The sequence below is a fragment of the Sycon ciliatum genome, chromosome 1 (genome assembly GCF_964019385.1).
Source record: "Sycon ciliatum chromosome 1, ocSycCili1.1, whole genome shotgun sequence".
NCBI classification, from domain to species: domain Eukaryota; kingdom Metazoa; phylum Porifera; class Calcarea; order Leucosolenida; family Sycettidae; genus Sycon; species Sycon ciliatum.
In genome coordinates, this window is record NC_088643.1 from 94,948,654 (window position 1) to 94,963,823 (window position 15,170).

General features: G+C 47.1%; 1 protein-coding gene across 3 annotated transcripts in view; it reads right to left on the reverse strand.

The window, feature by feature from the left end:
- Positions 1-14,662, reverse strand: part of LOC135806617 (tRNA (34-2'-O)-methyltransferase regulator WDR6-like) — a 36,632-nt gene extending 21,970 nt beyond the window's left edge. For 2 of the 3 annotated variants that reach the window (XM_065320843.1, XM_065320842.1), the window contains exons 1-8: positions 14,425-14,662; positions 11,020-11,118; positions 10,355-10,454; positions 4,620-4,692; positions 4,182-4,363; positions 2,837-2,987; positions 920-1,050; positions 569-644 (exon numbers count right to left, since the gene is read on the reverse strand). In XM_065320843.1, the coding sequence (XP_065176915.1) occupies positions 569-644; positions 920-1,050; positions 2,837-2,987; positions 4,182-4,363; positions 4,620-4,692; positions 10,355-10,454; positions 11,020-11,118; positions 14,425-14,497 (885 nt within the window). In that variant the 5' untranslated portion in view covers positions 14,498-14,662. The remainder of the gene's footprint in view (positions 1-568; positions 645-919; positions 1,051-2,836; positions 2,988-4,181; positions 4,364-4,619; positions 4,693-10,354; positions 10,455-11,019; positions 11,119-14,424) is intronic. The other variant, XM_065320844.1, reaches the window with a different exon arrangement.
- Between the last annotated feature and the right edge of the window lie 508 nt (positions 14,663-15,170).

Here is a 15,170-nt window from a genome sequence, read left to right on the forward strand (position 1 = left end):
TCTTCACTCTTAGCCTTGTGTTGTGCAACAACATCTCCACCATTCGTACCTCATCTGTGTTAACTATTTGTTTCATTACCTCCACCAATCTTCCCCGCTGCACTGTGTCGAACGCCTTGCTCATATCCATTCCGAGGACCGTACATTGCCACTTGAAACGTTCAGCCTTGGCTGCCAGCCACCGGCCACACCAGACAATATCCGCGGTACTCCGACCCGGACGGGAAGCGCTCTGGGTTGGAGATAGGTAGGAGTCAATCTTTGGCATAATCCTGCGAAGTGTGATTGTTGACAGGCATTTGCGTATAATGCTTACAAAGACCAAGAATTACCTAACAATAAGCAGGGCAACATTACAGTACATGTACATGTACGGTCGTACTGCACTTCGTGACGCCATTGGTCTCCACCTACATGATATTGGCATGTCGGAAAGGAAGCCCAGCACACATGAGACCGTTCCCAGTCCAATACAACAGCAAGGCCCGCCTAGCAACTAAGCCTATATACTCAGGATCTGAGAGTCAGATTCTCAGGTTCTCCAGTTACACTGTCCAAAGCCACTTACTTCTCCAGTGCTAACGATAAGGTCTTGTACGAATATTGCCTTCCATATACGTGCACTGTGTCCATATAGGGCATGTCTGTGTGGCAACAACAAGAGAAGGATGCAAGTAAGGTGAAACCCTAGATATAGGTGACAGGCAAGAGCAAACAGTCCTCTGATTGAGGTAACTAGGAGTAGTCAGCTGCTGTGGGAGCTTGCTTTCTTTTAGGAGAGAGTTTTCCAGGTTTCATTTGGCCACCTCGCCCTGAAGCATATGTTTGCAAAGAGACGCATTTGCCTTCCAGTTCTGTTTTGTTTCTCACAAGAGAACAAAATCAAGTCTAAAAGTCCACCAAGTTACATTGTACTCACATGCACTTGGAAGACACCACTGTACCATCATCGGACAGCAGCAGCAGGTCCCACACACGAACAGTACGGTCATCAGATGCAGTGCAGGCCCTACACCCATCGGAGCTCAGTGCTATGGAGAAGATCACGCCCTGCAAAGCAGAGTCCAGAGTTAAGAGAAACAACAACAACAACAACAACAACAACAACAACAACAACAACAACAACAACAACAACAACAACAACAACAACAACAACAACAACAACAACAACAACAACAACAACAACAACAACAACAACAACAACAACAATAATGGTTCGGTCTAGTTACAACAGGAGAGGCAGCGGTGGTCGCTCAAGAAAGTCGCTATCAAGAAGTCATTCAAGGGTGTCAAGTCAGCCGAGTCCTTGTGTGAAAGAATGAACTATTTTCCACTCTTCCCTCAACTAGTGTGCTTTGGGGAGGTGAGGCCCAATGGGACGGACAACACTACCTACATGTACATATATCTACCTATCTATACCTGTCTATACCTGTCTACATACCATACCATACCATACATACCTACCATATGTATCTAATACATGCAGGGATCAGAGTTTCTTGCTACTACGCAAGCATCAGGAGTTTCCTGATGTGTGCGTACTAGCAAGAAACTCTGAGAAGAGACCGACTGATTAGTTTCTTCCACAGATCCCTGGATGTCCAGGGTGGCCGGTGAGTACCCGCTAGCAGCAGACGCCATCAACAACTCCACCTACATGGACGATACGATGGACTCCGTGCAAAATAATCAGCAAGCAGAACAGCTATATACTGAGCTAATGACAGTATGGAACGGCTGCGGCATGAAAGCCAGAAAGTGGTTGTCGAACTCAGCAACCTGCTGGAAAAGATCCCTGTCGAGCACCGAGCGTCCAGTGTGAACCTATCTGGTGACAGCTTGCCCACGACGAAGACATTGGGTATCAGTTGGCAAGCTTCAACCGACTCGTTTTCGATCAGTTCCGCGGCAGCACCACAGCAGCAACGCATCACCAAACGTGCCATACTGCAAGTGCAAGCAGTCGCAAAGGTGTTTGACCCGCTGGGGGTTGTCGCCCCATTTGTGCTACGCGGTAACGTTCTAATGTAGTTGTTGCCTTGCGTTGTGTCAGAATGTCCAACAATGGTGTTCAACATTGGCGCCCGGCTTTTCTCTCGGACCCATGACCCTGCTCCAGAACTCGTCGTCAGCCTCGTCTCGTCCATGTCAACCTCGTCTCGTCCATGTCAACCTCGTCTCTCCTACGCCAACCTCGTCTCGTCTCTGTCAACCTCGTCTCGCCTATGTCTACCTCGTCTCGTTCAAGCCATGCAGGTCAGCTACCTTTCTCTCTTTCTTTTTTGTGTTTTTTTCTCTACTTCCTCAGTCATTTTTTCTTTATTTCTTGATATTTTCCGCGAGGCCGCGGTTCTTTTTTCTTACGCAGGGGAGGTATGTTAGGTACCTCCGCCCGTACAGTATACCCTTTTCCCCTAGCTGGCCTGCATGCACCCGTACTACGTCATTCTCACCTTTCGTTCCGTTGGCCTGGGTAGCTACTTGCGCACCCATGTTTGCCATAGCTACCCAGGCCCTATCTATTGCGTTGCCTCTCTTCAAATCTCTCTCTCAACTCTCTTCAAATAATCGCTCTATTGAGTCGAGCTCTCTCTAGTCATAATGTAGTTGTTGCCTTGCGTTGTGTCAGAATGTCCAACAATGGCGTTCAACAAATCGAATAAAAGGAGTTCAACTGTAGAATTATCGTGAACAGTACCTGTATGTGGTAAGGCTCAGCTGTGCTGACCAGTAAGCACCAGAATGGAGCACTCTAGCCAGTTTGTCAAGGTCACCCCTATCTAGTACGGATGTATCTAACTAAGCACAGTACAGTGTACAGTACTGTACCTACCTCGTGGCCGCATAGCCTATGCTGAACATCCACTAGCCCATCACTCGTTGACTCTGCTTGAAACGGCTGCCACACCAGAACCTGATTGAAAACAGTGCCTGCATACACGATCAGAGTCTTCTCCGTCAACCCAGATAGCAAGCAGGAATATCTACAGGATTTCCAGAGTCAAGGCAACAGCTCTACCTCACAGGATGGTCGCACCAAATACTACTAAAGTACGTTTGAATACAAGCACACAATCAAGACAAAACAAGTTTAGGCTTCTCACAAGCAACATTGTTGAAAATGCCAACAAGATGTGTTGATGCGTCCTCATCAGGAGGGATACAGGCGAAGAGAAACTGAATGAATGAGCACAATGAACTTCATACAACAGAGATGTGATAGAAAACGGCGCAAAGAAGAGTAGCCAGAAACCGCACGGTAAAATGCGTAACCTCATACTTCAAGTATACATTGAAGGATTGAGAAAAAAAGTTGCAAATATGAAGAAACCTAACAAGCTCTATGTGTATGAGGTTATGCATTTTACAGTGTGGCTTCTGGCTACTCTTCTTTGCACTGTTTTCTATCACATCTCTGTTGTATGAAATTCATTCTCCTTGCACATTTCTTTTTGCCTGTATTCCACCTGGTGAGAAGGCATTGAAAGTACGTGTGGACATTTTGAAGGGATATACATGAACGAGCATAGCCAACCCATAATATACAACTACATGTACAAACAGGGCTGGACGAGGCAGCTTTGTGTACATGCACATGAGTATAGGGTATACAAGAGTAGGTTGGTGCGCTGCTCCAAGAGTGCTCTATGCCCTGGCGAACACACAGCAAGGAGAGGAAGTTCTCTTGCAACTGTTTTCTGATGGTTGTGAACGTGAAGCTCTGAGTTGCAACAGAACTTCCTCTCTGGCCTTGCTGTGTGTATGTGTGGTGCATGCATGCCTATCCGGCGTATGAGTTCTGTGCGCATGCATGTACTGCGCTACATCCATACTTTCTCACATTGTCTTTGCCATCAAACTTGCAGCAGTGCATACCCCCAGAAGACGCCGTCACCAAACTAAAGAAACCGGTCACGAGACAGTATTGGAATCTGGAACACGTGATGTCCCGTACACCATACAGGACACTGACACTATACTACAGTTCTGCTCAATGAAATCTGATCATGCGAGTCAATGTCACGCTGTGCGCTGTGCAGCCCCAGACCTGTGACCACTGGACTGTGCACCGGTGCAAGGCGCAAACGTGACCCGCTGAGCAGCACCTCGTCTCCTGTGTACATGAACTCTTGCTATGACAGAAGAAGTAGCTACATCAGATGATCAGACAAGGATACAGTATGCACACGGTGCTGCACTGTGCACTGCGCACATGTACATAGGTAGATGCTGCACTGGCGTCGCCGCTCAGCTCAGAAGAGCCGAGAGCACCCGTGGATTGCCTGGCATCCTGCTGCTGCTCTAGCCGCTGCTCCTCCCAGATCTCTACAGCATTGTGGGCCGTGGCAATGGCCAGCTTCTGTCAACCAACCGGGGACACATCACAGCACACGTATATGAAGGCAAACTTGACACAAGCAAGAGCAGGAATTAGATGGGCATATCACTAGTACAATTTAAAAGAAAAAGTTATGCAGAACGTGTTACCCAATACCAGAATACAATATGATGTGTCTACACTAACCTTGATAGCAAGAGTACATAAATCGTATTTATGTACTCTTGCTGATACCAACAACGATTCAGAAATTATTCATATCAAAGCCAGCACTCACCGAATTTCCAGTCAGCCAGCAACAATCCAAAATCCAATCAGTGCAGTGCAGTGACCCTGTTACCGCCCGCAGTCTATCACAGGCAACATGTAGACCAGTCAACAATAGAAAGGAAAATAAACAGGTGGAATTGTCAACAAGCATTACCGGGTATGCATGCAAAGACATGCAGCACACAGCATAGCACACAGCATAGCACACACACACACACACACACACACACACACACACACACACACACACACACACACACACACACACACACACACACACACACACACACACACACACACACACACACACACACACACACACACACACACACACACACACACACACACACACACACACACACACACACACACACACACACACACACACACACACACACACACACACACACACACACACACACACACACACACACACACACACACACACACACACACACACACACACACACACACACACACACACACACACACACACACACACACACACACACACACACACACACACACACACACACACACACACACACACACACACACACACACACACACACACACACACACACACACACACACACACACACACACACACACACACACACACACACACACACACACACACACACACACACACACACACACACACACACACACACACACACACACACACACACACACACACACACACACACACACACACACACACACACACACACACACACACACACACACACACACACACACACACACACACACACACACACACACACACACACACACACACACACACACACACACACACACACACACACACACACACACACACACACACACACACACACACACACACACACACACACACACACACACACACACACACACACACACACACACACACACACACACACACACACACACACACACACACACACACACACACACACACACACACACACACACACACACACACACACACACACACACACACACACACACACACACACACACACACACACACACACACACACACACACACACACACACACACACACACACACACACACACACACACACACACACACACACACACACACACACACACACACACACACACACACACACACACACACACACACACACACACACACACACACACACACACACACACACACACACACACACACACACACACACACACACACACACACACACACACACACACACACACACACACACACACACACACACACACACACACACACACACACACACACACACACACACACACACACACACACACACACACACACACACACACACACACACACACACACACACACACACACACACACACACACACACACACACACACACACACACACACACACACACACACACACACACACACACACACACACACACACACACACACACACACACACACACACACACACACACACACACACACACACACACACACACACACACACACACACACACACACACACACACACACACACACACACACACACACACACACACACACACACACACACACACACACACACACACACACACACACACACACACACACACACACACACACACACACACACACACACACACACACACACACACACACACACACACACACACACACACACACACACACACACACACACACACACACACACACACACACACACACACACACACACACACACACACACACACACACACACACACACACACACACACACACACACACACACACACACACACACACACACACACACACACACACACACACACACACACACACACACATTACGAACACATTCTCCTGGCAACATTAGCCAAGCCATATGCACATTGTTTTCCACAGCACAGCACAATGAGAAGCGCCCCTGTTTCTGTGAGCAATAGTGAGGTTCCGCTCCGCGTGAAAAATGTCACTTCTCTGAGGTTGACGTCACAGTATAAGAATTAGCAGAGAAGTAGTGTTCTCTGTCCACCCGGGAACGGGTGTGAGGGAGCACCGTGTGGGATAAAAGGTGACGAGTGCAGGGTCGGCCTCTTTTGTCTTTGTGCGTAGAGTGGAGTGAGAGTTCGGAAATTTATTTTGAAAGTTGGTTTGGTTAGTGAGAAGAGTGTGGAGGTCGAGAAGTGTGTCGCCGAGTGGTAGTGGTAGTGAGAGTGAAGGGTATGATGAGGAGAGTAGGAGGATGAGAGAGATGGCTGTGAGATTGGAGACGTTGGAGAGGAAGTTGGAGAAGACGGAGAGTCGTAAGAGGAAAGAGAGAGTAGGAGTAGCAGTGTGAGTGAGAGTGAGTCAGAGAGGAGCAGGAGCAGGAGAAGTGGCAAGAGTAGAAGTAGCAAGAGGAGAAACAGCAAGAAGAGCAAGGAGAGTGAGCAGATGAAGAGGGAGAGACAGGACGAGAGGATGGCGGCGGCGAAAAAGAGAGTGTGGAAGGCAAAGGCCCAAAAGGAGCAGTTTAATGTGCTCAGCAAGGCGTTGGAGCCTCTAGCCAAGGCAAGGCAGAAGGCAGAGCGACAAGGGGAAAGAGACATCGCACGGAGCATTGAGGAAGATGAGAGCATCCTCCAACGGCGTATTAAGTTGTTGCTCTTCGTGGACGCCGAAGGATGGTCGGCCGCCAACGTCTATGATGGGAAAGTGGAGTGCGGCTCGGATACAGACGATGAGCGCAGAATGAGAAGGGCCAGGGTGGAGGCCAAGGAGGGGCCTAGTGCTCTCCCCGTCCCTGCCACCCCGCCGCAAGCTTGAGAGCCTGCCCGTTTGGCTGGAGGCGTGGTCCGTGTATTGTGCACTGATTTGCGACACCCAACCCGCAAAGGCGGTGTCGCTAATCACGTATCAGCTGCGCATCATACAAGCGGCGAAACGCTATCGGTGATTGTCGGTGTGCCAATACGACGAGGAGTTCCGTCGGAAACTCGCCCACAGCCCCAGCATGCAGTGGGATGTGGTTGACCAGGACCTTTACACCCGCTGCTTCACAGGCCAGGCGCTCATTCTCTGCCCGCTCTGCAAACGGCTCGGCCACACCGCCACCACTTGCACCTCCCGGGATCAGCGCAAGCCCGGCACGACCCAGCCAGCGTGCGAGCTGTACAAGGGGCGGTGTAATTTCTTAACTGCAGATTTCGCCACGTCTGAAGCTCCCGGCCACGTCGCCACCCGGTGCGGGGCGCGCGCCGGCCAGTGAGGCCCCGGCTAGTCTGTATCCTGCCTTATCCACGCACACACCTCACACTCCTGTTATTTCTAATGCATTCGTGTCTGATTCGCACGCACATACACACCCTGCCTTACCCACGCACACCCCTCACACTCCAATTGTTCTGGAGCAATAGTAAGCCCTTTCCAGGAGGCCGCCCCGCCGGGGTTGGGCTCGGAGCGGCTACTCGCACCCAGACCATACCGGCGGCACCGAAACCACCATGTTCAAGGAGCTGGCCTGTTGGCGGTGCAGAGGGAAGGGGCATGTGCAGCAGGACTGCACACAGCCTGCCCCAGGCCCAGCGCCGGTATTTTAGAGCTCCAAAATATTTCAGCGCCAGCAGATAAGCGCCGAATATCTCAGCGGCAAATACGCCAGCACACTGTCTCAGCACCAAACTACATGTATAGTGATTATTTTGATAGCTAAAATTGATTGGTGTTTCAGCTATCAATATTTTTCAAAACAAACTTTCCTCGACCCACACACCCATAAACGAAACTTTTTTTATTTCGTGTGAAATGGACGGCCCCTGACTTGTAGATCCTTGGTCCTTTTCTTTCCTACAAACTACACGAAGCAAATTATATTTATTGATGCAACCTTATGATTGGGCATCACCGAAATCTATTCCCCATGCGTACAACGTTTTAAATCTCCGTGTATATTCCGACTACTAGTATACCCTCCAAGCCAAGTTCCAATGTATCCAACAATGTATCCAACAATGTATCCAACAATGTATCCAACAATGTGTCCAACAATGTGTCCAACAATGTGTCCAACAATGTGTCCAACAATGTGTCCAACAATGTGTCCAACAATGTGTCCAACAATGTATCCAACAATGTATCCAACAATGTATCCAACAATGTATCCAACATTGTATCCAACAATGTATCCAACAATGTATCCAACAATGTATCCAACAATGTATCCAACAATGTATCCAACAATGTATCCAACAATGTATCCAACAATGTATCCAACAATGTATCCAACAATGTATCCAACAATGTATCCAACAATGTATCCGACAATGTATCCGAGAATGTATCCAACAATGTATCCAACAATGTATCCAACAATGTGTCCAACAATGTGTCCAACAATGTGTCCAACAATGTGTCCAACAATGTGTCCAACAATGTGTCCAACAATGTATCCAACAATGTATCCAACAATGTATCCAACAATGTATCCAACAATGTATCCAACAATGTATCCAACGATGTATCCAACAATGTATCCAACAATGTATCCAACAATGTATCCAACAATGTATCCAACAATGTATCCAACAATGTATCCAACAATGTATCCAACAATCATTATTTAGTATATGAACATAGGCACATCTCTTACCATTATTTTAGTATACCATTTACCGTTCAAATACTAGTATCAAGAGTAAATTTACCGTTCAAATACTAGTATCAAGAGTAAATAAGCTCCCAAGAGTGTGCAACTCTGCATATAGGGTCTTCGATAGCGAAAACTCACATCGCGTGTCTCAGGTAAGTTTCGTACTACGTACAACGAAGGATAGCACGCGCGCAATCCGAATATCTGCCATGATCATACTAGGGAATTGCATACGCGAAGGAAGTTTCTGTCAGGGGGTGCTTTTTTATTACTCCGCTGCTTGCTAAAAATGGGCTGGAAACGTTCCAAAACGTTTTCACGTGACACTCATCAGTGGAAAGTCGTCACTAAATTAGGAATAACCAAAACAATCACTTATAGCCAAAATGTTTTTGGCTATAAATTATATTGATTGTTTGGGTTATTCCTAATTTAGCGACGACTTTCCACTGATGAGTGTCACGCGAAAACGCTTTGGAAGTGAGTACTTCAAAGTACATTTATCTTTTACACTGTTATGACTGCACAATTTGCTTCATTATCACTTTACTCAAATTTCAATTCTCAATTCGTTGTTAGTTGGCATTAGCTTCTGTTTCACCATGATGATGGGCCAGGCTCGACAATTTGGTGAACATTTCAAGTGGCGTATGCAGCAAAGAGACCGTGTTTGGAGTGTTTGAGTTGAGGGACCCTTATGTGTACATGACTGCAATGGAGTCCATGAGCACTTAAAAAAGTGTACTTTTTGTACTTTTGCACTTTTTTGTGCTGAAAATGACAGCGCCTTACTTTTCTGCGCTGATGGTGGCTTCGCTGAAGTGGCTAGTCACCACGCAAAGAAAATGTGTACAGATCTGTTGGGTATCGTTCAAACAAGGGAGAAAACTGCCAAACTTGGAACGGGAAATTCCCAGTAAACATGCCACGCGATTTCTTTGTGTGACTGCAGGGCAGAACAGGTTTCTCCTGTTACGGGACCGGGCTTCGAAGAGTGATCAAGTCGCGTTTCCGTAACGTAGAGCCGAACATCAATAATGCGTCAACTCCCATGGCTAGTATACACGACAGACATCTACACACAGCTACTTCATGCCTTCATACCACCACTTACTGAAACTCCTGGCGATCTGTACACACTGTCGCTGTAAACACTCTCCATGATCGTTGACCAAAAACGAGGATGGGCCAAGTACCATCATCACTCATTTTTCCTTTGACAAAAAGAACCAGTGAAACTGAAATAAGAATGGGGGCAAGTGATCTGCAAATCCTATTCACATATTTTGAGCAGAATATTCGGATGAACTGCCATTGTGTGTGCGGAAGCTGCCTCAGTGCTTGGGTACCCTCATCCAAGTCGTGGGGATACTCTGCAACAAACAGTCTTCGATATCTGCACTCCAAATACTGGTACATGTACCTGTGCACCCACTACGGAGCGGGTACCGGTATTAATGGGTCATGTAATAAGTCACATGCATAGCCAAGTCACTAGTCACATGGCATGATCGGCCACCAAACACTCAAGACAAGAGTATAAAAGTACATCATGGTACTCTTCCTGCCACTCACTACCTATGTGAAGCACCATGCCTCATACGCGAGTTTGTACATCAATCATGTACATGACCAGCCATTTTCTTTTAGAAGTTGCATTGCACAGTGCACAGCGCAGAGCTGGATAGCATAGTATGGCATAGCCGGGAACATGCAGGGACTTAGGTGCCTGAGTGCGGAAAGAAAAGAAGAAGAGATTCAAAGCTCCACAGCGTGTACCTTTTCGAATGCCGTGGATCCGACAGCGTGGCAAAGCTTCCATGCCATATAAACGGGTGGCTGAAGAGACCGAGTATACTGACACGAACGACCCATTGCCTGCAGAATAGACATGACATTATGAGGGACAGCGTAAATATTCTGCCATGCGTGCACAGCACCAGAACGGCAATGTACCTGGATGGTACTGTGCCCATATACAGTGTCAAGTTTCCAACACTGATTATGTACCCCTACTACACTGTACCTGCACTAGTGGCCACTCAAGTATGTGATCTTGCATCAGTACTAGTACATGTATGCTAGAGTTGCACACAATACATGGTGGTTCTGCACCCAACTCAAGCGTACACAGGTCATACATGGACTGGTACTACCACCACACAAACCCACTATTTGTTTGTGGGGCTCGCTGACACACGAAGGCGAAACGAGTACAGATTGACTGTACAACATGCACGTGCGTACAATGTACGTGCTGCACTATGACCTACAGTAGGGACTCGCTCACCCGCACCGACTCTAAAAACACGGCCATGAAGGGGCCCAGGTGGTGCTGTGCTCTTGTGACACTTAACATTACGCGTGAAAGCTGACCACCTGCCAGCTCTGCCAGGATGGCTGATGGGCAGTTGGCGCAGGGTGCCGGCCAACGATGTGACCCCTGCCTGAAGCGCACCCTCGACCTTGCTGCCGAAAAGGGATCATCCAGCTGGCTGACATGCCGCCCAATCAAGCGTCATGGCCTGATTCTGCACAAGCAGGCCTTTCGCGACGGCATCTTTGTCCGCTATGGTTGGACACCGCCACATCTGCCTCAGCAGTGTACCTGTGGCATGGCATTCTCGCTACAACACGCCTTATCCTGCCCGACAGGAGGTTATCCTGCAATTTGGCAGAACGAGCTGCGAGACGTCACTGCTAGGCTCCTGGATGAGGTAGCCCACAACGTTGTGGTGAAGCCAGGTCTCCAGCCGCTGTCTGGAGAGTGGTTTCGCCACTGCACCGCAATCTGGGAGGACGGCACTCGCCTTGATGGTGCAGCCAGCGGAGTGTGGGGTGGCCAGTTTGAGCGAACCTATTTTGATGTTCGGGTGTTCAACCCTTTGGCTAGCTCAAATCAGGCCCCCTCCCTCTTCGCTACATATGCCAAGCATGAAGGTGAGAAACGCCGACACTATGAGGAGCGTGTGCGGGAGGTTGCACATGCGGTGTTTGTACCACTCGTGTTCAGCACCACTGGAGGGCAGGGAAAGGCCGCTAGTGCTCTTTACAAGCGCCTCGCCACTACGCTTTGCGAGAAGCGGAAGGAGCTGTATTCTGTCATGATGGCTTATATCAGGTGTCGGCTTGGCTTTGCGCTGATTCGCTCGGCCATTGCGTGCCCCAGAGGCCACCGCGGTTGCCCTCACACTGTAGCGTCGACGGGCTCCGCATCGCTGATGGTCTCAGAGTGCTGCTTGCCTGGCTAACCTTGGACATCCTGCATGGCACATTCATGTGACTGTAGTTCTCCACATTTTGGACGTGATCTTCAGTTGAGCATGACTTATACAATGTAAGTATACCGGTAGTAATTTCCTTTACCTCAAGAATTCATGTTTATTTTGCCCGTAGAAGAGGCTTTCAGACTTTAAAACAGAAGAAGTCATAATCAGCTTAGCAGTACGACTACTGCATGCAGTTAAATACAGTACTAGCACCTGTAGTGACGGGCACAGTGGAGTATCCTGATTCCTGGCCGAATCAGGTACACTCATACCTCGGTTATCGCGGACCCCGAAGTTACGGGCACTTCGGTCTACCGGACACCCGTTTGGGCGAGTTTCAGTGGAGATACACTCTTTTGTCACTTTGTATGAAAATAGTGATGTCACATGCCATACCTATGGCCTTTCCCATCAAAATGTATGTGATTCGGAGTTACAGTCACTTCACAGTTACGGGCAGTGGGCGGTCCCGGACCGCACGGATAAACGAAGTACGAGTGTAATTCCACAAATTTTGCTGCCGACCAATGTTTTATTGTCGCGAGTCTGTGTTCACTGTGCTGTACATGTTTCACTCCTTGTGTGGAGTCTGTATATACGTATTGACTATTCCATACAACCTCACACTCTGACTATCAATGACCGTGCAAACAGATGCTCATGCTGGATGCAGATGTGACTAGCAAACTGCGCTCCCCTCCACGGATAAAAGGTATACAGTGCAGTCACGTATCTATCAATTTACTTCACTGTATCATTTTCAATGTAAACCGTCAGGGAAGTGAACTTAAATCTGAAATTCTCCCAATCCTTTCAAATACTACCAATCTAATACATAATAGCTATGAAAAGTATGAATGCCGCAGACATCACCACGCAACATGACAATTTGTTCAAGGTTTTAGATTGTGTGTTTCCAGAATCGATTTTCAAGCTCCGATCATCAGTGGAAATACGGAACTAAAGTGATCAAGGGAAAAACAAAGGTTAAAAATCCAAAGAAGTGTGACACATGACGCGTAAGTATTACAAAAAGTGAGGGCTAAGATAAAGAGTAAGTGTGACAAATGGGCATGAACAGTGCAGAAACAACTCATGAACACGGGGTGCAAACTCACGAAAATAACCTAAGTGCTAAAACATGTTCTTTTTGCTTACACAAATCGGGCTTATGCGTGCGAATACAAACAGCTTCAAGGACCTTCAACTGCTGGACATAACGGGCACGACACAGTACAGAGAAGTGGGAATCATCATACACACTCAAACAATCGGGACGAGATAACAAATGCATTTGTTATCTCTATTATTATAGAGATATTATTAGTTACATTTGTTATCTCGTCCCGATTGTTTGAGTGTGTATGATGATTCCCACTTCTCTGATTGATTGATTGATTTTTATTTAAGGATTGTCCAAAGGCCGCAGAGGCCTATCGAGCTGTACTGTGTCGTGCCCGTTATGTCCAGCAGTTAAAGGTCCTTGAAGCTGTGTGTATTCGTACGCATAAGCCCGATTTGTGTAAGCAAAAAGAACATGTAGTAGCACTTAGGTTATTTTCGTGAGTTTGCACCCCGTGTTCATGAGTTGTTTCTGCACTGTTCATGCCCATTTGTCACACTTACTCTTTATCTTAGCCCTCACTTTTTGTAATACTTACGCGTCATGTGTCACACTTCTTTGGATTTTAACCTTTGTTTTTCCCTTGATCACTTTAGTTCCGTATTTCCACTGATGATCGGAGCTTGAAAATCGATTCTGGAAACACACAATCTAAAACCTTGAACAAATTGTCATGTTGCGTGGTGATGTCTGCGGCATTCATACTTTTCATAGCTATTATTATACTTTTTTCTCCACGTAGATTATTTGTAATCTAATACATGTAGACTATTTTATATTTTTTCTGTTTACCTGATATCACCCAGTTTGAAACGGAACATAACGCCGTGCTTGGAGAAACGAGACTCTTGGAAATAAAATCCATGGTCGCCACTGTATGTACACCACCGTCGATGGTCAACTTGAGAAACAGATGGGTTGAATACAAGGCAAAATCAGACCTACAGCATGTACTCTTGACTTCATTCGACCAAGCTTGCCAAGGGCAAGGGGGCTGGGCCTGGGGGCCGGGGGTATTCTTGACGTTTTATATCACTCTTCTCGAACACTGATTATTATGATGATTTTTTGACTTTTCCTTTTGAAGTTTTCGCACATTTTTTGCGGCTGCACGTGGTGGAACAAAAAGTGCTTGGGGATTCCCCCGATCTGTGTAGCAAGAGCAGAGACTAGCAGACTAGTCTAGTTCCAATACATAACCCCCTACATTTACCAAGACTGCAAGAGTTCATAACCCCCATGGGGGTTATGAACTCTTGATTATACTTTATATCAGGGAGTAGTACATTTGCACCTTTGTGTCATTATTGCAATTTTCGCTGTTTACTTTAGCTATCTTCTTTCTTTCTTTCTTTTTTGCGCTGTTTTGCCACCTTCTTACTGTATTTAATCCACTGTTCCTGTTCCTTTTCCCTTGCCTGTATTTCACCTGATGAGAAGGCTTGAAAGTATACTTGTGAAGACAAAAACTTTCAAGATGTTTGTAATGAGCCTGAAGTGTGTCCTTTTTATGAGTATTAGTACAATACCCCTGCTTT